The sequence below is a fragment of the Rhinatrema bivittatum genome, chromosome 9, assembly GCF_901001135.1.
Source record: "Rhinatrema bivittatum chromosome 9, aRhiBiv1.1, whole genome shotgun sequence".
Taxonomy (NCBI): domain Eukaryota; kingdom Metazoa; phylum Chordata; class Amphibia; order Gymnophiona; family Rhinatrematidae; genus Rhinatrema; species Rhinatrema bivittatum.
The window spans coordinates 230,731,204-230,752,665 of record NC_042623.1 but is presented as its reverse complement, the minus strand read 5'-3'; the positions used below and the strand labels follow the sequence as shown (position 1 = coordinate 230,752,665).

The 21,462-nt window shown below is 45.8% G+C and overlaps 1 protein-coding gene across 2 annotated transcripts in view; it reads left to right on the top strand.

Annotated features, from left to right (window-relative positions):
- LSG1 (large 60S subunit nuclear export GTPase 1) overlaps positions 1-20,459 on the top strand; it is a 92,954-nt gene extending 72,495 nt beyond the window's left edge. For both annotated transcript variants that reach the window (XM_029615792.1, XM_029615791.1), the window contains 2 exons: positions 2,347-2,520; positions 19,719-20,459. In XM_029615792.1, coding sequence (XP_029471652.1) covers positions 2,347-2,520; positions 19,719-19,898 — 354 coding nt within the window. In that variant the 3' untranslated portion in view covers positions 19,899-20,459. The remainder of the gene's footprint in view (positions 1-2,346; positions 2,521-19,718) is intronic.
- Positions 20,460-21,462: the final 1,003 nt, after the last annotated feature.

Genomic DNA, 21,462 nt, shown 5'->3' with positions numbered 1-21,462 from the left:
TCACAGACTCCGCGGAGAAGCTGTCAGAGTCACGTCGGACAACGCCACAACAGTGGCCTACATCAACCGCCAGGAAGGAACCAGAAGCCAACAGGTGTCCATGGAAATAGACCCCCTAATGACATGGGCGGAAGCAAACCTGCAAGGGATCTCGACCGCCCACATCGAGTGAAAAGACAACGTCACTACGGATTACCTCAGCAGAGAAAGTCTAGACCCAGGGGAATGGAGGCTGTCAACCACAGCCTTCCAGTTGATAATAGACCACTGGGGAACCCCAGCCATGGATCTTCTGGCAACCCAGTCCAACGCCCAAGTTCCCAAGTTCTTCAGTTGCAGACGAGACCCTCAATCCCAGGGGATCGACGCCCTTGTCCAAACCTGGCCACAGGAAGACCTGCTGTATGCCTTTCCTGCATGGCCACTACTGGGTGGGATCATCCGCAAGATAGAATACCACAGGGGGCTAGTACTTCTAGTGGCCCCGGATTGGCCAAGAAGGCTGTGGAACACAGACATGCGAAGACTTCTGGCGGGGAACCCCCTGTGTCTACCTCCACACATGGACCTGCTCCAGGAAGGACCGATCCTCCACGAAGACCCAACTCGATTCTCCCTTACAGTCTGGCCATTGCGAGGACTCGCCTGAAGAAGAGTGGATACTCGAGGGCAGTAATTGACACCTTGCTCCGAGCACGCAAGTTTTCCACATTTTTAACTTATATACGAATATGGAGAATATTCGAAGCCTGGTGTGAAGACTGCGACATCCTTCCGCGGACAGTCAAAATTCCCATGATCCTGGAATTCCTGCAGGACGGCCTGAAGAAGGGGTTGTCTCTCAACTCCATGAAGGTTCAACTGGCCGCGCTGGCCTGCTTCAGAGCCAAAGTAGCAGCATCAGTCTATCTTCCCATCCAGATGTCTCCCGCTTCCTGAGAGGGGTCAAGCAAATCCGACCACCACTAAAGTGGCCGTTACCCCTATGGAATCTCAATCTAGTACTCGACTTCCTAGCAGGAGCTTCCTTCAAACCTACACGCGGTCTGTTCCTACAGCTCCTGACCTTGAAGACTGCATTCCTAGTGGCAATATGTTCAGCCCATCGCATCTCCGAACTTCAAGCGCTATCCTGCCGGGAATCGTTCCTCAGATTCACACCAGGATCCATACGGCTATGCACTGTCCCCTCCTTCCTTCCAAAGGTGGTTTCTCATTTCCATCTAAACCAAACCATCTCGCTGCCATCTCCAGACGCGAATAAGGACTTGGAAGACTCACACTGCCTACGTCATCTTAACGTCGGCAGACTCCTAGTCCGCTACCTGGAAAGATCGGAATCCATACAAAAGACGGACCACCTATTCATGCTTCACAGCGGGAAGAAACAAGGGGAAGCAGCCTCGCGGGCAACCATAGCCCGCTGGATCAAAGAAGTAATCAAGGCAGCCTACATAGAGGCAAGCAAGCCTCCACCTCAACAAGTCAGGGCCCAGGCAGTGTCCTGGGCAGAAACCAAGATACTGTCACCCGCCGAGATCTGTCGGGCAGTGACATGGTCCTCCATTCACACCTTCTCGAGGTTGTACCGCCTGGATGTTCAGGCCAGGGAGGACACAGCATTCGCTAGGGCCACGGGCAGCCTCCCACCCGGTTCGGAAATAGCTTTTGTACATCCCATTAGTCCTGAGTCCATCTGCTACACGCTAGGAAATGGAGAAATTACTTACCTGATAATTTCGTTTTCTTAGATGGATTCAGTATCCCGCCCACGGCTACCTCAAAATACGGAAACCTCGGGTGACAATCCTCGAGAGCAAGACAAGCACGGGTAAGCCAGACTTACCCCCAGTTAAAGACACTCATAGTTACCGGGTTGACGACACTGGCGGTCTTCAGCTATAATTCACATAAACTAGTTCAAGTTAATCAAGTTATCCAAACACTCATATATCCACTATTGCTTTTTGAGGAGAATACTGAAGAGCAGAGCTTCCTGCACGGGTATATGTAGTGCTGATGTCAGATTGAAATCTGACTCCGTTTCCAACTGCTATCAGGAGCACACTATACCCATTGGTCCTGAGTCCATCTGTCTACACTAAGGAAAATGAAATTATCAGGTAAGTAATTTCTTCATTAATTATAACACCACAGTCTTTATAGGTTGTGGTCTTGACATCTCAAGAAGGAGACTGCAAGGCCCAAAAGCTCATATACTACAACATCTTTTTTGTTGGTCCTTTAAAAGATCTGACAAACCTCCGGAGACTCCGGCTTTCTCCAGGACTGATATAGCTTGTAGAAGTCTAACTGTAATGCAAGTAACGCACCTTCTCACTACAGGGCAAGCTGCTGTACTGTCACCCACCACCGGTTATTGACCCGTCAAGCTTCCAGTCACAGTATGAGAAGTTTAAATCATGCAGAGTTGCACAGAATAGCAGGGCCTCTGTGCCGGGCAGGGAACAGAAAGTGAAGCAAATCGAAAATCTGGTTGACAAAGCTTTTTTTCACCAGGTAAGAAATGCACCTTTGGTCACGGTTGTGCATTAGAATCTTAAGGTCCTTGAAGCATCAGTGTGAGAATGGACATGATTTCAAGTCTTACACATTTTTATAAAGGGCTGCAGGGGTGATTCAGAAAACTATAGGCTGGTGTGCCAGATGTCAATGCTGGGCAAAATGGTAGAAGGTATTCTTAAAAACAGAAGTACTGGTCATATAGATAGATGTGGCTTAATGAGGAAGAGTCAACATAATTTTAGCAAAGGGAAGTTTTTCCCTACAAACCTATTAGAATTTTTTGAAGGTGTAAATAAACATGTTCTTCCCTGTATGTATAATCCTCTACTATAAATGCTCAGAACGACCACTTTTTATGGTGGAAATTGTAGGTCAATGATATAGTCCTCTATGAACAACTAATTTCCCACTATCAGCACATCTATATCGAAGCATAAGTAATGACCATCATAATAGGCATCATTGTGTGGTGCTATACAGCCTTTTATCACTCTGCCTTATATTTAATCATAGGTCAATCCGGAACAATTTTTTGGTTATTTTTTATACGTGCTTCTTATAATATCCTTCACCCGTGAAAATTAAAATGATGATATCAATTCTCAGTCTCTATATTTCTAAAACTTGCAAATATTTTAGTCCATGGTTTAAATTCAAAACTAAGACATCTTGCTTCGGGAAATATTTTTCTTCAATGTGAGAAATGCCATGCTGCTTGAATAAACAAGCCCTTGATAAAGGACATTATATGGTCCGAAACACAGCACGGTGTCTGGCATGAAGACCGCAATTGGCTAATAGTATTGCATTGTAGAAATCTGGGCATGAAGATCATAGTTGGCTGACAGCATCGCATTGAAGAAAAATATTTCTTCAATGCGATGGGAAATTAGCTGTTCATAGAGGACTTCCCTGTATGTACCCAGGTCAGTCCAGACTCCTGGGTTTTGCATCCATGCCAGTAGATGGAGACAGAGAAAGTTTTACTGATGCTATTACATAAACCCAAGTGCCACCTGCAGTTCCTCAGTATTTCCCTGTCTTCAGCAGATAGTAGATGGTGCAAAACCCGCAGTTCTACAGTTAGGGAACAATAATTGGTTTAAGAGCCTTCCTTTCAAGGGGTTTTTAGGTCCTGAGGGGGAAACATCCCTTTTGATTAAGGTGGACGAGCTGGGGGTTGGTGATCCTTTTGTATGCTTGCTCCTTGCGTCCGTGGGGTGTTAAATCTGGTGGTTCAGATCCCTCCCCTTCACGAGGCGGCTACAGGCTCAGAGAAGCTGTTTTGCAGTCTGTCCTTTTTGCAGCTCTGTGTTCCAGCCTAGCAGGGAAGTATTATAAAGTTTGTTAGCGTTACAAAAAAAAAAAAAGTAAAATCAAGACACCTTGAGAGGAGAGGATCACCTTGCTGGTGGCTGAAAGGAATCAGTAAGTTTTTGCTTGGGACATTTTCTTTTTTAAAGTATTGGGGCGAAGTTAACTATTTGGGAATTTTATTTAATGTGTTTGTGCTTTTAATCGTCAGTAAGGCAGCGAATAAACAGACATGAGACTGATTTTTAAATAGTCAGTAAGGCAGGTAGTAAGCAGTAGTTAGTGTGTTTATTTTCAATAGTCTGTAAGGCAGCTAGTAAGCAGAGTGCTTGTATATTTAAAACAAAAAAAAAGGAAAAAATTAACCAGAAGCTAGAAATAAGCTAGGAGCAGTATATACCTAAATAAAAAGGTTGAAAAGTTCAGTTCATTTACTCACCTTGGAAAGGTGTTGAGGTAGTATGATTTGGTTTGATTAGGTACCAACATTTGTTAAACAAGAGAGCAGAGAGTCACTCTGGGTGACTAACTGAAGTTAGACTGTTTTTCCCAACCCTCACCCACCCAACCCCAAGTTCATCCTTTAATTTATAGGCAGGTGCCACTTTCAAAAAAACAACAAAAAAAAAACCTTATTGAGAGTTTGATCATTCACCAATACATTTAAAGGACATTAATTAGACACATTCCTTCTCCCATAGCAACCTAAAACTTAAGTCCAGCAGCATTGAGTGTCACATGTATGATTTTTTACCCGTCGGTGAGAAATTGTACATGTGCATGCGATGCAAAGAGCTCCTGGCTCTCAGAGAACGAGTCCGATCTCTGGAGCCTAGAGTGGCAGACCTGGAGGAGCTGGGGCAGACAGAGAGGTGTTGTGACACGCCTCCTTCTATGACGTCACCCCCTTCTGTGACATCAGATGCTGGGGGGATTTAAACCCGGCGTCTCCTAGGTTTCCTTGCCTTGCAACACAGTTACCAAGAAAGTTGCTTGCCTGCCAGTCTGCCTGCTTGCCTGCCAGCCTGCCTGCCAGTCTACCTGCCTGCCTGCCAGTCTACCTGCTTGCTTGCCTGCCAGCCTTCCTGCCTGCCTGCCAGTCTACCTGCCTGCCTGCCTGCCAGTCTACCTGCCTGCCTGCTTACCTGAACTGCCTCCTGACCGTCTTCCATCAACGGTCGGCCCAAGGATCCACCTCTGGATTTACAACAGTTTGCAAGGCCATGGATCCGGCAGACCTCGCTAGCCTTCAAGCCATTCCTGGACTGGCTCAACGGCTAGTACAGCAGCAACAGGTCTTGGACAACCTGGCTGTCACTGTGGAGCAACTGGCCGCTCAGATGGATGCTGGTCCACCAGCACCGGACCCGGTTCCGGCTCCAGTGGTGACCCTTCACACTCTTACGCAACTCCCTGCGCCAGCACGGTACGCGGGAGATTCCAAGGCTTGCAGAGGCTTTCTGAACCAATGCTTCGTAAGGTTCGCTCTCCTGCCCAACCAGTTCCCCTCGGACGCCGTCAAGGTGGCCTACATCTTCTCACTGCTGGACGGTCGGGCTCTGAACTGGGCATCTCCTATGTGGGAGAAGAACGACCCGGCTCTGAACGACTTGAATGTCTTCGTAGCTGAGTTCAAGGCAGCCTTTGATGAACCAGCTCGCCAGACCTCCGCAACCTCCGAATTGCTCCAACTCAGGCAGGGAATTCGGCCCCTGGCCGATTATGCTTTGGAGTTCCGTACCCTCGCACTGGAGGTCGGATGGCGGGATGACGCCCTCCGTGGAATCTTCTTAGAGGGACTTGCTGCAAGGATAAAAGACAAATTGGCGGCTCGAGACCTTCCGGAGGACCTCAATGCTCTCATCGAAGTGGCTGGCCGCATCGATCGCCGCCTTCAGCAGAGGGCCAAAGAGGGGCGTCCTCTCCGCCGTTTAGTTCCGCTGGCTCCAACCTCTCCTCGCCCATTCCCACCGGGCCCACGGGGGGCTAGCACGTCCACGGAAGCCACATCCGAGGAGCCCATGCAGCTGGGAAGAGCGTCCCTGACACCTGAAGAAAGGCGGCGCCGCCGTAGTATGGGTTTGTGCCTGTACTGTGGGGGCAAAGGTCACTTCCTCGCTTAGTGCCAAGAGCGAGCGGGAAACTCCCGCGCCTAGAAGTAAGGGAGGAGTGCCTCCTAGGTTGTTTGAATGCTGCTCCTCTATGTACCGTTTCTATAACCCTCAGATATCCCGGAGGGTCTTTCAAGACTCAGGCATTCATTGACTCTGGGGCAGGAGGGAACTTCATCGCTGCCAATCTTGTACATCAGCTCCGCCTGGCCACACAATCCCGGGAGCCTCCTTTACGGATTACTTCCATACAAGGTACCTGCCTGCCTGGCCACATTTCTACCGAGACTGCACCACTGATCATGCAGACCGGGATCCTACATTTTGAGGAGATCTCGTTTTTGGTTCTGGAGAACTCAGTTCATCTGGTGGTCCTCGGCCTACCCTGGCTCCAGCAGCACTCTCCAGTGATCCAATGGAGTGATTTGCAAATTACCCAATGGAGTTCTCACTGCGTCAAATCTTGTATCAAGTCTCTACCAGTCCAGCACATTCCCTTGGCTCACACCGGCGTCACCCTTCCCAGTCATTATGCGGACTACACGGACGTATTTTCTAAGGAAAAAGCAGAACTTTTGCCCCAACATCGTCCTTTCGATTGCGCCATCGAACTGGTGTCTGGGGCAACTCCACCCCGAGGCAGGGTGTATCCACTATCACAACCTGAAACCAAAGCAATGTCTGAATACATTGCTGAGAACCTCGCCAAGGGCTTTATCCGACCTTCAACGTCACCCGCCGGGGCGGGATTCTTCTTCGTGGCAAAAAAGGACGGGTCCTTGAGACCATGCATAGACTATCGGGGATTAAATGCCATTACTAAAAAGAACCGCTATCCGCTTCCACTAATTCCAGAATTATTGGATAAACTCCAGGGAGCCCGAATATTTACCAAGTTGGACTTAAGGGGGGGCGTACAATTTGGTGCGTATCCGTCCCGGGGACGAGTGGAAGACAGCGTTCAACACCCGGGACGGGCACTACGAGTACTTGGTTATGCCCTTTGGTTTGTGTAACGCTCCTGCGGTGTTCCAGCACCTCATGAATGAGGTCCTCCGCGAACTGCTGAACTCTTGCGTGATAGTCTACCTAGATGATGTCCTCATCTACTCACAGAATTTGACCTCTCATAGGGAACAGGTTCGGCAAGTGCTCCAAATCCTTCGTAATCACCACCTATACGCTAAACTGGAGAAGTGTCTCTTCGAACAGGAGTCGCTGCCTTTTCGTTTCAGCTACGGGATTCCTCATGGATCCAAGTAAGGTGTCCGCCATTAAGAATTGGCCCCAACCAGTAGGCCTGAAGGCTTTGCAGCGTTTTTTAGGATTTGCCAATTTCTACAGACACTTTATACCGCAATACTCCCGACTGGTCGCACCTCTGACCGCCTTGACCAAAAAGGGGGCCGACACGCGCGTTTGGTTAGCCGAGGCATGTAAGGCCTTCAAGGATTTAAAGGAGGCCTTCCTGTTGGACACTTGTCTGCGCCATCCGGATCCGTCAAGGCCCTTCTTTGTGGAGGTTGATGCCTCCAATATAGCTGTGGGGGCAGTACTGTCTCAAAGCTCCGACTCCGGGCATTTGTTGCCTTGCTCCTACTTCTCAAGGAGGTTTACGCCAGCCGAAGGTAATTACGGTATAGGAGACAAGGAACTGCTTGCCATTAAGTTGGCACTTGAAGAATGGAGACAGTGGCTGGAGGGAGCCGCTCACCCCATCACGATCTATACCGACCATAAGAACCTGGAGTTCCTCAGCCAAGCTCAACGACTCAACCCAAGGCAAGCACGATGGTCGCTATTCTTTAGTCGCTTCGATTTTACCCTCAAATATCGTCCAGCATCTAAGAATGTTCGAGCGGATGCGCTCTCTCGGAATGCCATCATGGATGAAAAGGAGGAACCCCTTCAACATGTCATCGACCCAGCAAAGATCGAATTAGCCAGCACCACAATAGTTGTTCCACACAAAGACCGGAAGAAAGTCCTGCAATGGGCCCACGATTCCCTCATTGGAGGCCACGCCGGCAGAGGGAGGACGCTCGATCTATTAAACCGTCATTATTGGTGGCCCCGTGTCCAGCAGGATGTGCGACTTTACGTAGACTCGTGCCCGGTATGTGCCCGACAGAAGCCTCTCGGCGGCCGACCCTGGGGTCTTCTACAACCTCTACCAATACCTACAGAACCATGGACTCACATTGCCACAGACTTCGTGGTGGACTTGCCTCTTTCCGAGGGTAACACAATAATCTGGGTCACCGTAGACCGGTTTTCTAAGATGGTACATTTGGTACCATTACCTAAGCTTCCGTCTGCACCAGAGCTAGCACTTCTTTTCACGCAACATATCTTCCGGGCTCACGGCCTTTCACAGAGCATTGTCTCCGATTGGGGACCCCAATTCACAGCCCGGTATTGGCGTGCCCTCTGCAAAATGTTTGGGGTACAACTGATCTTGTCTACCGCTTTCCACCCACAGTCTAACGGGCAAACCGAGCGGATGAACCGTTCCCTCAAGACGTTTCTTCGAAGCTTCATTTCGCAGAGAAAGGACAACTGGGTTTCCCTCCTTCCCTGGGCTGAATTCGCCTATAATAACCACACTCACTCGGTTACTGGGCAATCTCCCTTTCAAACAGTCTTCAGACGCCACCTCAGGACACCCGTCCCGGTACCTATCGATGTCGCTTCACCGGCGGCCCAGACAGTGGCTACCCAACTTCACGATCTCTGGAGAGCCCTTCAGCGACGTCTCACCTCTGCAGCAAAGAAAGCACAAAGCTGTGCAAACCGCCACCAACATGCCGCTCCAACACTTCTACCCGGTACTAAAGTATGGTTAAGTACCAAGAATCTCCACTTAGCTGGACAATCATGTAAGTTGGCATCCAGATACTGCGGCCCTTTCCAGGTGGCAGAACGAGTTGGTCTGGTGTCCTATAGACTTCGTCTGCCATCCTCCATGCGCATCCACAACGTATTTCATGTGTCGTTGTTGAAACCAGTGATATTCTCCCGTTTCCATCGGCTCACGCCGGATGCGATCTCCACCTCCCCGAATGGACTATCCTGGAGATAATATCACCACACTGGAGGCGAGGTGATAGGATATTACGTCTACGCCAAAGTGAACAACGATGGATCTTTACATTAAACACAGTGCATCCTACTGGACTCAATAAAGAAATAGAATGGGTCCATTTCATGTAAACATCATACACCCAGCTGAATCAGCCGGATTTCACACAGCTGCCGAATGTAAAATCACTTAAAATCAACGAGATTCCCGCGGCAACCTTGCTCAGACGCCAGCAAGAGTAACACGGCGGCAAGGTTGGGTGAGTTCATTGCTGTTCTCTATTCAGTTCTACCCAGGTATGTGCCAAATTCTTTTACTTATATATGAGCTGCACAGTTTTTAAATAACAGATGTCTGTCCTTACAGAAGGCTAGAAGCAAGCCAATAAGCAACTGAGTAACGGGGCAATTCATCTCCGTTGATAACAATAAAAGCGGAGGATATGTGTTTCAGTCCCTGATGGAAAGAAGGCAAAACGATTACCGGCATGGTTAAAAGGGGAGGTGAAAGAAGCTATTTTAGCCAAAAGATCTTCATTCAAAAATTGGAAGAAGGATCCAACAGAAGAAAATAGGATAATGCATAAACGTTGGCAAGTTAAATGTAAGACATTGATAAGACAGGCTAAGAGAGAATTTGAAAAGAAGTTGGCCGTAGAGGCAAAAACTCACAGTAAAAACATTTTTAAATGTATCCGAAGCAGAAAGCCTGTGAGGGGGAATCTGTTGGACCGTTAGATGATCGAGGGGTTAAAGGGGCACTTAGAGAAGAAAAGGCCATTGCGGAAAGATTAAATGATTTCTTTGCTTCGGTGTTTACTGAAGAGGATGTTGGGGAGGTACCCGTAATGGAGAAGGTTTTCATGGGTAATGATTCAGATGGACTGAACCAAATCACGGTGAACCTAGAAGATGTGGTAGGCCTGATTGACAAACCGAAGAGTACTAAATCACCTGAACTGGATGGTATACACCCCAGAGTTCTGAAGGAACTCAAAAATGAAATTTCAGACCTATTAGTAAAAATGTGTTACCTATCATTAAAATGCTCCATTGTACCTGAAGACTGGAGGATAGCTTATGTAACCCGAATATTTAAAAAGGGCTCCAAGGGCGATCCGGGAAACTACAGACCGGTTAGCCTGACTTCAGTGCCAGGAAAAATAGTGGAAAATGTTCTAAATATCAAAATCACAGAACATATAGAAAGACATGGTTTAATGGAACAAAGTCAGCATGGCTTTACCCAAGGCAAGTCTTGCCTCACAAATCTGCTTCATTTTTTTGAAGGAGTTAATAAACCTGTGGATAAAGGTGAACCGGTAGATGTAGTGTACTTGGATTTTCAGGAGGCTTTTGACAAAGTTCCTCATGAGAGGCTTCTAGGAAAAATAAAAAGTCATGGGATAGGTGGTGATATCCTTTCGTGGATTACAAACTGGCTAAAAGACAGGAAACAGAGAGTAGGATTAAATGGACAATTTTCTCAGTGGAAGGGAGTGGGCAGTGGAGTGCCTCAGGGATCTGTATTGGGACCCTTACTTTTCAATATATTTATAAATGATCTGGAAAGAAATACGAGTGAGGTAATCAAATTTGCAGATGATACAAAATTGTTCAGAGTAGTTAAATCACAAGCAGATTGTGATAAATTGCAGGAAGACCTTGTGAGACTGGAAAATTGGGCATCGAAATGGAAGATGAAATTTAATGTCGATAAGTGCAAGGTGATGCATATAGAGAAAAATAACCCATGCTATAGTTACACAATGTTAGGTTCCATATTAGGTGCTATCACCCAAGAAAGAGAGCTAGGCGTTATAGTGGATAACACATTGAAATCATCGGTTCAGTGTGCTGCGGCAGTCAAAAAAGCAAACAAAATGTTGGGAATTATTAGAAAGGGAATGGTGAATAAAACGGAAAATGTCATAATGCCTCTGTATCGCTCCATGGTGAGACCACACCTTGAATACTGTGTACAATTCTGGTCGCCGCATCTCAAAAAAGTTATAGTTGCGATGGAGAAAATACAGAGAAGGGCGACCAAAATGATAAGGGGAATGGAACAGCTCCCCCATGAAGAAAGACTAAAGAGGTTAGGACTTTTCAGCTTGGAGAAGAGAAGGCTGAGGGGGGATATGATAGAAGTGTTTAAAATCATGAGAGGTCTAGACCGGGTAGATGTGAATCAGTTATTTCCTCTTTCAGATAATAGAAAGACTAAGGGGCACTCCATAAAGTTAGCATGTGGTACATTTAAAACTAATCGGAGAAAGTTCTTTTTCACTCAACACACAAACTCTGGAATATGTTGCCAGAGGATGTGGTTAGTGCAGTTAGTATAGCTGTGTTTAAAAAAAGATTGGATAAGTTCTTGGAGGAGAAGTACATTACCTGCTATAATTAATTTGATTTAGAAAATAGCCACTGCTATTACTAGCAACTGTAACATGGAATAGACAGTTTTTGGGTACTTGCCAGATTCTTATGGCCTGGATTGGCCACTGTTGGTAACAGGATGCTGGGCTTGATGGACCCTTGGTCTGACCCAGTATGGCCTTAAATCTCGCCCTACCTCCGTGGGCCCCTGCTCCGGCCACGGGGAAGCGTACCACCTACCTCCTCCTCCGGATTCTTCTTGGGGTCGCAGCGATCCGGCTGCCTCGCCGCTCTCCGCCCACCGCCACAGGAAGCCACAAGAAGGGCCCTCCCGCACGAAAGACGGACCGACGCCGCCCCAGTCGCGCTGGTGACCTCAGCACCACGCGACCGCGCCAAATTTAAAGAGCCGGCTCGACTTCTGCCGCCCTCTTTGCAACGGTTCTTCCTCAACCAATCCCGGAGAAGCACACGAGACTTAATCCCGGACATCCGAGGCGCCGAGCGTCGCGCGCCGAAGGAGCGCGACAAAGGGGCCCGCCCCTTTGTGCGCCCCTTCGTGCAGCCCCTGAGAGCCCCGGAATCCTCGTCCACTAACTGGAAGCCGGCTGAACAGCTGCTAAAATCCACCAAGATTTCCAAGCGTATCAGAACCAGGTCAGTCTACACATTCAAGGTCAGCCATCTAACGCTCAAACGCTCTCCCTCTCAAACAACAATTCAGGACGACATATACAGAGGCAAACAGCTGTACCGGTGAAACACACTGACAACTCTGCAGGACTCCAGCAGCCTCTCAACAACGCTAAACAAAGACAATCAAACTTCACAAACGACTACACACTCCAACAACCACCCAGGAACCCAGCACTCACCCAGCATCCACGCCAGGACTCCAGCATCCACCACCAGGACTCCAGCATCCACCCAGCAGCCACTCCAGGACTCCAGCATCCACTCAACAATGCCACTCCACTCAACAACTCCACTCAAACAAACACAGCATCCTCTATAACAACACCCACATTTAAAATGGACCTAGCCTCTAAAATGCATCCAACATTTGCAATCCCAATCATACCTCACTATTTCTCACAGAAAAGAAATCCAACCAGACAAGCAAACCTTCGCAACCTTAAAACACTCACACCAATCCTAATAGCTCCGATAACCCAACTACTAGGCCTCTCCCTATTCACCTTATCACTATTCAATGCGCAATCTATAACCAAAAAATCACTAATCCTCAACGACTACCTCACTGACGATAAACCAGATATTTGCGCAATAACTGAAACATGGTTGAAACCCTCAGATACTGCAATATTAAACCAACTACCGACGCTAACCTACGACATCTTCTCCCTGCCTAGACTGAAAAAGAGGGGAGGAGGAATCCTACTTGCAACTAAAAAAGACCTCAAATTCTCACAACATCCGATCCACTCCGATACCAAACTTGAAATTGGATTCTTCACATCACACCAACTTCAAATACTTCTCATCTACGCCCCCCCAGGACTCTTAGAAGCCGACATCTCACCCATCATCGAAATAACCACAACCTTCCTAAACCTGGACGCCCCAGCAATAATACTAGGAGATTTCAATCTCCACATGGATAACCCAGCTCTCTCAACTAGCTGCCAAACTCTCCTTCTAGCATTCTCAGCGATGGGCTTTACCCAAATAGTCAATAACCCGACACATAAAGCAGGACATACGTTGGACCTGATCTTTATCAACAAAGGCATAAAATCGTCTTCCCCACCAAAAAATACGAAGATACCCTGGTCGGATCACTCCCTGATTTCTACCTCACTCGCATTGGAAAAATCTACTGCTCCTCATCCACCTACTCCCTCCTTTAATTACAGGAAACCTTGTCACCCCGACGACCTCACCAATCAGCTGACCAAACACCTTCCCGCTATTGTTCTCACCGATCCCAATACGGCCTTACGATCATGGAACTCCATCACAGAATCCATAGCCAATAAGCTCTGCCCTCTAACAACAAAAAAATCCCACCCAGACGCCTCCAAAAAACAACCATGGTTCACCGACGATCTTAGAAGGCTAAAACAAAAATTAAGACAAATGGAATCCAACTGGCGGAAAAGTCCTACTGCTAGCACACTCTCAGCCTACAAACGCACGCTACAACAATACAAGGCCAGCACCTCCAAATCAAAAAGAGACTTTTTTGCCTCCAAAATCCACAACTTAGTCTTTGATGCGAAAGCTCTATTCTCCTATGTTTCCTCCCTAACCCAAGTACCCTCACCAGAATGCCCTAGTAACCAAGCTCAAGCTAAAGCAGATGAACTCGCCATCTTCTTTCAAAACAAAATCACAAATCTTCTTACTCAACTTCCCTCCAATATCATCCCTCTAACTCCAGCCCTAATGCCTCACATCAAAAACATTCATCTTGAAATGTTTGAACCCACTTCGTCTTCTGAAATCCAAACCATCCTTAAAAGAATGAAACCATCTTCGCACCCAGCGGACCATATTCCCTCAAAACTTCTCCTCTCAATACCAGACACCATATCCAAAACATTAGCAGACATCATCAACTGCTCGCTATCCCAAGGTTCCTTCCCAGAAGACCTCAAACAAGCCTCACTCAAACCTCTTTTAAAAAAACCCAACCTGGACCTAAAAGACCCCAACAACTACCGTCCAATAGCTAATCTCCCTATCATAGCTAAGATTATGGAAAGGCTTGTGAACGCCCAACTATCGGACTTCATCGAAGACAACAAAATTCTATCCGCCTCACAGCATGGATTCCGCAAAAATAGGGGCACAGAATCCCTACTTACCTCCCTAACAGACCTACTCATCTTAGGTACAGACAAAGGTCAATCCTTTCTATTGATCCTTTTGGACCTCTCAGCAGCTTTCGATACCGTAAATCACGCTATCCTCATCAAACTGCTAGCTGCGATAGGAATCTCTGGTTTAGCGCTCTCCTGGTTCAAATCGTTCCTAACTAACAGAGGCTACAAGGTAAAAATCCAGAATAAAGAATCATCACGCCACGACTCGACCATCGGAGTCCCACAAGGTTCCTCTTTATCCCCTACACTCTTTAATATTTACCTCCTACCACTATGTCAACTCCTCATCAACCTCAAGTTAATACACTTTCTCTATGCAGATGACATCCAGATCCTGATCCCCATCAAAGAATCATACTCAAAAACCCTTGAATACTGGGAATCCTGTCACCTAGAAATCAAAAACCTCCTCAACAGCCTCAATCTGGTACTAAACTCCGCCAAAACTGAAGTATTACTCATAACTCCTGATAACAATCTCACAACCTCTCTGCCAAACAACCTACAAACCACTCATGTAAGAGATCTAGGTGTGCTAATCGACAATAAACTAAACTTCAAAGCCCACATCAATAAAACCACCAAAGACTGTTTCTATAAACTGCAAGTTTTAAAAAGGATAAGACCACTCTTCCATGCCAAAGACTTCAGAACCATCCTCCAAGCCCTCATTTTCTCAAAATTGGACTACTGCTGCTCCACTTTACTTGGCCTCCCCTCCTCATACACAAAACCGCTCCAAATGGTCCAAAACGCAGCAGCCCGTCTACTGACAAACACTAAGAAAAGAGACCATATCTCCCCAGTGCTACAAGACCTCCACTGGTTACCAATTCATTTCAGAGTCATTTATAAATCCATCACCTTGATATACAAAATCATTCACCAACATACCACAATCGATCTACAAATTCCTCCCCGCTTCCACAAATCCACAAGACCGACCAGGGAAGCCTACAGAGGATGCCTCATTGTTCCACCCACGAAAACCACTAATCACAGCACCTTAAGAGACCGAGCCCTTTCCACCGCAGGCCCACAGTTATGGAACTCCATCCCTCCAGAACTCAGAAACGAACCATGTCTCCTAACCTTTAGGAAAAGACTCAAGACATGGCTTTTCAGGCAAGCCTTCTCGAACTCTACCTAATATGCACCATAAACAAACTCTCTACTCAGAGACTGTACATATGAGACACCATATTTATATTGAACTTTTGTATATAATTATTCTCCTCTATCTCTTTCTATTTCTTACATTCCCAGTTCATTAGCCCTTGTTAATTGTAACTGCTTCTCTTCATCACGTTATTTATGTTTTTTGGTTGTATTATCCGCACCCCTGTTTTCTGTAAACCGACATGATGTGAACGAGTTCATGAATGCCGGTATAAAAAAACCTTAAATAAATAAATAAATAATGTTCTTATGTTCTTGCTGCCTTTGGTGTTTGTTTTTGCAGTCACAGAGTCTGCAAGGTTGTTGGCTGCTTTTACGGTAAGCTTCCCGCCACGGGTGTAATGGTGCGTGGCTTTGCGCAGTCACGGCTGAATTGTGTCGGCCTGTGCTCAGGCTTTTCATTGGGTGGTGAGGGATCATATGTTGGCCCAGCAGCCGCGAAAAAGCAGAGGCTGGTTTCTGTCCCTGGCCCTCTTGCGCCTCTGGGTTCATGCCGGGTTGAGGTTCCTTTCTCAGTCAGCACGGGAATGGTGGCCATTTTTAAGTTTCATGCGGCCTTTGCCACACCGGCGGGGTGGGGGGTGTGGAATTTTCCTCCGCGGCTATTCCTTGCGTGTTCGGACTCTGTTCTCATTCTGCTGATTCCTGGGTCCTCTCAACCTTTGGCTGGCACTTCCTGGCCTTTTTCCACCTACTTTGTGTTGCTTTTACATGAGGCCTGTTTAGCTAAGCAGGAGGCGGCTACATCCAGTTTGGGGACCCAAGTCCGGCCTTCCAAGGGTCTGGCTTTGGGTTCCAGACCTGATCAGTCAATGAGGAAGCAAGCTTTTCCCGTCCAACATTTGTTGGACCCTTCTCCATCTTTAGGAGTCATGGTGGATGAGTCAGAAGACTCGGATGGTGCTCCTGAGGGGCATGGGGTACCTCTGGTGCATGATCAGGCACGGATCTGGTAGATAATCTGGAAGAGTTTCCGGCTTCCAAAGGAGATGGCCCTAAAGTGGTCCGTCGTTTTTCGTAAGGAGGACCTAGGGCTTTTGATTCCTCCAGGTTCTTGCGGAGCTCAGTGTTATGGTTCCACAGGAGGATTTAGATTTGGAAGGGGCTTGTCTGTGCTGGGTGCAGTAACTACAGGACGATCAGCCAAAGTCAAGCGAGGAGACAATCAAGGCTGAGGACTTAGAGGTGGCAGTGGCTTGCAGGGCAGATGCCTTGTATGACCTAGTAAGAACCTCATCTAGAATTATGGTGTCTGCAGAATCAACCAGAAGGTTGTTATGGTTGCGTAATTGGTCGGTGGATGTGTCGTCCAAGTCTCAGTTGGAGTCTCTGCCTTTCAAAGGCCAGCTCTTGTTTGGCGAATACCTGGTGCAGTTGATGAAGAATCTGGATGAAAATAAGGTGCACAGGTTGCCAGAGGATAAGCTTAAGGGCAAGAGGTTCTTTCAGGCTCTGTCCTGTTTTCGGGATTTTAGGAGGTCTCTCCCAACAAGGGGAGCTCCAGGTCCACAGATGTAATTCTCTGGGGTTAATCCTTTTGAGGGGGCTGTAGATCTTTCCAGGACCCCATAGGTGGTGGCACAGCTGGGGCTAAGACCTCACAATGAAGCGAGGCTGGTCTACTCTTTTTCCTGTCGTAGGTGGTCGCTTGGCACGATTTTATGGGGAGTGGGCCAAAATTACCGAGGATCAGTGGGTTCTCAGTGTAATAAGAAACAGCTATGCGTTAGAATTTGCTCGTCCCATCCGAGATTTGTTTCTAGTTTCTTCTTGCGGGCCCTTAGACAAGCAACTTTTGGTTCACGAGACACTGGACCAGTTGCAAAAGCTAGGAGCGGTAATTCCAGTCTCCCATGAGGAGCGAGGCGTGGGAAGGTATTCCATTTACTTCGTTGTTCCAAAGAAGGGAAGGCACCTTTCGCCCAATTTTGGACTTAAAGAGGGTAAATGCAGTGCTGAAAGTTTCACGTTTCCAAATGGAGACCCTGAGATCAGTTATAGGGGCAGTGAGCAAGGGCTAGTTTTTGGCTTCTTTAGATTTGACAGAAGCGTATCTGCCCATCCATCCAGACCATCAATGGTTCTGGGTCAACATTTTCAGTTTCAGGCTTTTCTCTTCTGGTTAGCTACGGCACCAAAAAAGCAGCAAGGAAGGTTGCTTAATAAAGCCGTGAGAGCAAAAGTACACAATAAACAACCAAATGTCCGATCTTATACAACTTTATTGTGTAGAAACAATGTATGCAAATGAGCCCGACTCCAGCCGAGTTTCGCCCTCTTTCAATAGGGCTGCATCAGGGGCTAAAAACATACAATAAATAACAATAAATAATATGAAAATGAATAAAACTAATAAAAACATATAATAAACAAAGAGAAAAAAGGTGAGGCACAAGGGTCGAAGCCATCTGAGACTGATGGACGCAACAGTTTTCTAAATAAAGAATGGCCATTAGTGGAGTACCACAGGGATCTGTACTGGGACCGGTGCTGTTTAACATATTCATAAATGATCTGGAAACGGGAGGAATGACTGAGATGAGCAAGTTGCAAATGACAAAATTATTCCAGCGGATTGTGAAAGGGGAGGACTGGGCATCTAAATGGCGGATGAAATTTATTGTGGAAAAGTGTAAAGTAATGCACATAGGGAAAAATAATCCCATCTCCAGGTCCACAATGCTGGGTTCTGCATTAGGAGTCATCACCCAGGAAAAGGACCTTGAAGTCCTTGTGGACCATACATGGAACTGCTCAGCTCAGTGGGTGGCAGTGGTCAAAAAAAAGCAAACAATGTTAGGAAAGGTCCGAAAAGAAATGGAGAATAAAATGAAAACTATTGTTTTGCCTTTTTATTAATCCATGGTGCAACTGCATTTTAAGTATTGGGTGCAGTTCTAGTCACCCCCACCTCAAGAAAGACAGTGAACTAGAACAAGTACAGATGAGGGGAAGAAAAACGATAAAGGGGTTGGAATTGACTCCCTTTTGATAAGCTACATAGGTTAGGGCTCTTTATCTCTGAAAAGAGACGGCTGAGAGGGAATATGATAGAAGTTGTTAAAATCATGAGTGGGATGGAACAAGTAAATAAAGGGCAGATGTAAGATATTTCTCCAACTCAAGAGAGGCTGATACTTTTATTCATTCTTTACTAGTTTTACTCATTACTAAGGAAAACATGCAGTCTGAGGATCACATTCAACAAACCATTGAACAAGTTAAGATGAATCTTCCATCTTGTATGCTATATAAATCCAAATTATTACACTGTTCTTATTAATATAAGAAAGCAAATGTAATTTCAGGTATTTTAAATACAGGGAAATAGCAGTCATAGATACTGAATGTAATTTCAGTATAGTTATTACTGAACTTTGCTTGTGAAATATATATATTTTTTTGCATGTAATACAGATTCTGCTGGTTTAATAGTAAGAATTTTGTTGGTAGGTCTGCACTTTGTTCTTGCTGAATACCAGTAAACTGGGTCACGATAACCTGAGACCAGCTGGTCGAGGGTCGTAGCAGCCGCTCACTGTTTATCCTGCCGTGCTGGTAGATGCTGTGTGTCTTCACTAAATTTGCAGATCTAGATAACTTCTCTTGCTTCTTGTGTTTCAGGATACTACAGGCTGTTCCTTCTTTTTCCTGCACTAGTAATTAAAAAATAAAAGGCTCCAGTTTCATAATTTGAATTTGGATTCTCTTGTCTGTGATTTTCTTTGTATTATTTTGAAAGGAGTTCTGTGTTAACAATGCATAAGAAAAAGACACTGAGCATAAAGTGAGTGATTTTAAACAGTTAGAAATTTTTTTTTCTCATTCTTTGCTTGTGAGAAAAACCTTTCATAATCAATCACAAAATTGGAGGGATGAAGATTCTTTGTCTAGGCACCTTCTATATTTGACTGTTCACCTGCATTTCAATAATTTGAGGGCAACCTGTACAAAAGCGTTTTTCTCCATTATTACTACATGTGCACTGGCAAAGCCATCTTCAAACAAATGTATTGTTTTTAATTGGGTGCAGGGGGCACAGCACTTTGCTGAAGGTCACAGTATGTGACAAAGAAGGCTAGTAATCGCCTGTGCCCAGGCTTCCCCTGAATTGGAATCCAGTGTCCTAATTTTAGACCTCTTCTCTGCTCTAAAAAAATAAAAAATAAAAAAACATCTACTAAATAATTTTATGGAACAAAAAAAAAGAACTGAACGCCATAGGCAATGTCTCAAACACTTCCTTTATGCTGACAACTTTGTTCTCATTCTACAGGAAAATGTCCGAGCCCTGACTAAAGGCATTCAGTCAGTGATGGGATATAAACCTGGCAGTGGCCCAGTCTCTCCAGTTGTAGCCGGCTCTGAAGCTGCAATGGGAAAACCCTGGAAAAAGCATGGGAACAGAAACAAGAAGGAGAAGATACGAAGGATTAACAAACATCTAGATGCATAATCTGTGGCTGAAGGACTGTTTTGACTATGTAAATGGCTGGTTCTTATAGGCACATATGTTGCAGGATTGGATCCTGCCTGTGTTGGACATCTTTCTGGCTCAATTCACTGCAGACTACTGATGGTATGTGTGATGGAGGTGGGACAGAGTCCATGCCATGCTCCATCCACAACCGAGTGAACTGCATTAATGTCCAAGGTCAACTTGTGTTGAAACATTTCAGCACAGATGTGTAGCAGGGTTACCTAATGCTGCACCTTGGGGATACACATACCTTGGGAGCCAAAATTATTTTCTGCCATAATACTGGGCATTATTAGGTCCCTCTTAGTGGATTGTTATCAGACTACCCTCACTTTCTAAGCACTTCTCTGGTGCAGCTTCGCAGGAGGCTAAAGGGCTGCCTTGAAAATGAAAGTAAATTAACATTATTAACCTTGATGAAAAAGTTATTTTTGTATCTTCAAGCTGTATAGTGCAATCCCATGTTACATTCATTGATACAGCAAACTACGACAGCCTTAATTAAAAATAAATACAATCCTGTCAACATTAACTTACCTTCCAGGGTGGGTCAGTTTTTGCCCTTTTTGGGTTTTATAATTAGTATTTTATTAGCACATACATAGTAACAGCTGACCTCTCTGGATAACATCTTGACAAGAAAATAGCTATGTGGCTAATGGTCAGCCAAGAAACCAGCATTGGTCCTAATGCTTTTCTCTTGAAATAAGGAGAATAAGAACAGAAAGGAAGCAGACATCACTATGGGAAATCGCTTAAACTAAAAAAAAAAGAAGAAAACATCATAAGAACATGCCATACTGGGACAGACCAAGGGTCCATCAAGCCCAGCATCCTGTTTCCAACAGTGGCCAATCCAGGCCACAAGAACCTGGCAAGTACCCAAAAACTAAGTCTATTCCATGTTACCGTTGCTAGTAATAGCAGTGGCTATTTTCTAAGTCAACTTAATTATAGCAGGTAATGGAATTATCTTCCAAGAACTTATCTAATTCTTTTTTAAACACAGCTACACTAACTGCACTAACCACATCCTCTGGCAACAAATTCCAGAGTTTAATTGTGCATTGAGTGAAAAAGAACTTTCTCTGATTAGTTTTAAATGTGCCACATGCTAACTTCATGGAGTGCCCCCTAGTCTTTCTATTATCTGAAAGAGTAAATAACCGATTCACATCTACCCATTCTAGACCTCTCATGATTTTAAACACCTCTGTCATATCCCCCTTAGCCATCTGTTCTACAAGCTGAAAAGTCCTAACCTCTTTAGTCTTTCCTCATAGGGGAGCTGTTCCATTCCCCTTATCATTTTGGTCACCCTTCTCTGTACCTTCTCCATCACAATTATATCTTTTTTGAGATGTGGCGACCAGAATTGTACACAGTATTCAAGGATGGAGCAATACAGAGGCATTATGACATTTTCCGTTTTATTCACCATTCCCTTTCTAATAATTCCCAACATTCTGTTTGCTTTTTTGACTGCCGCAGCACACTGAACCGATGATTTCAATGTGTTATCCACTATGACGCCTAGATC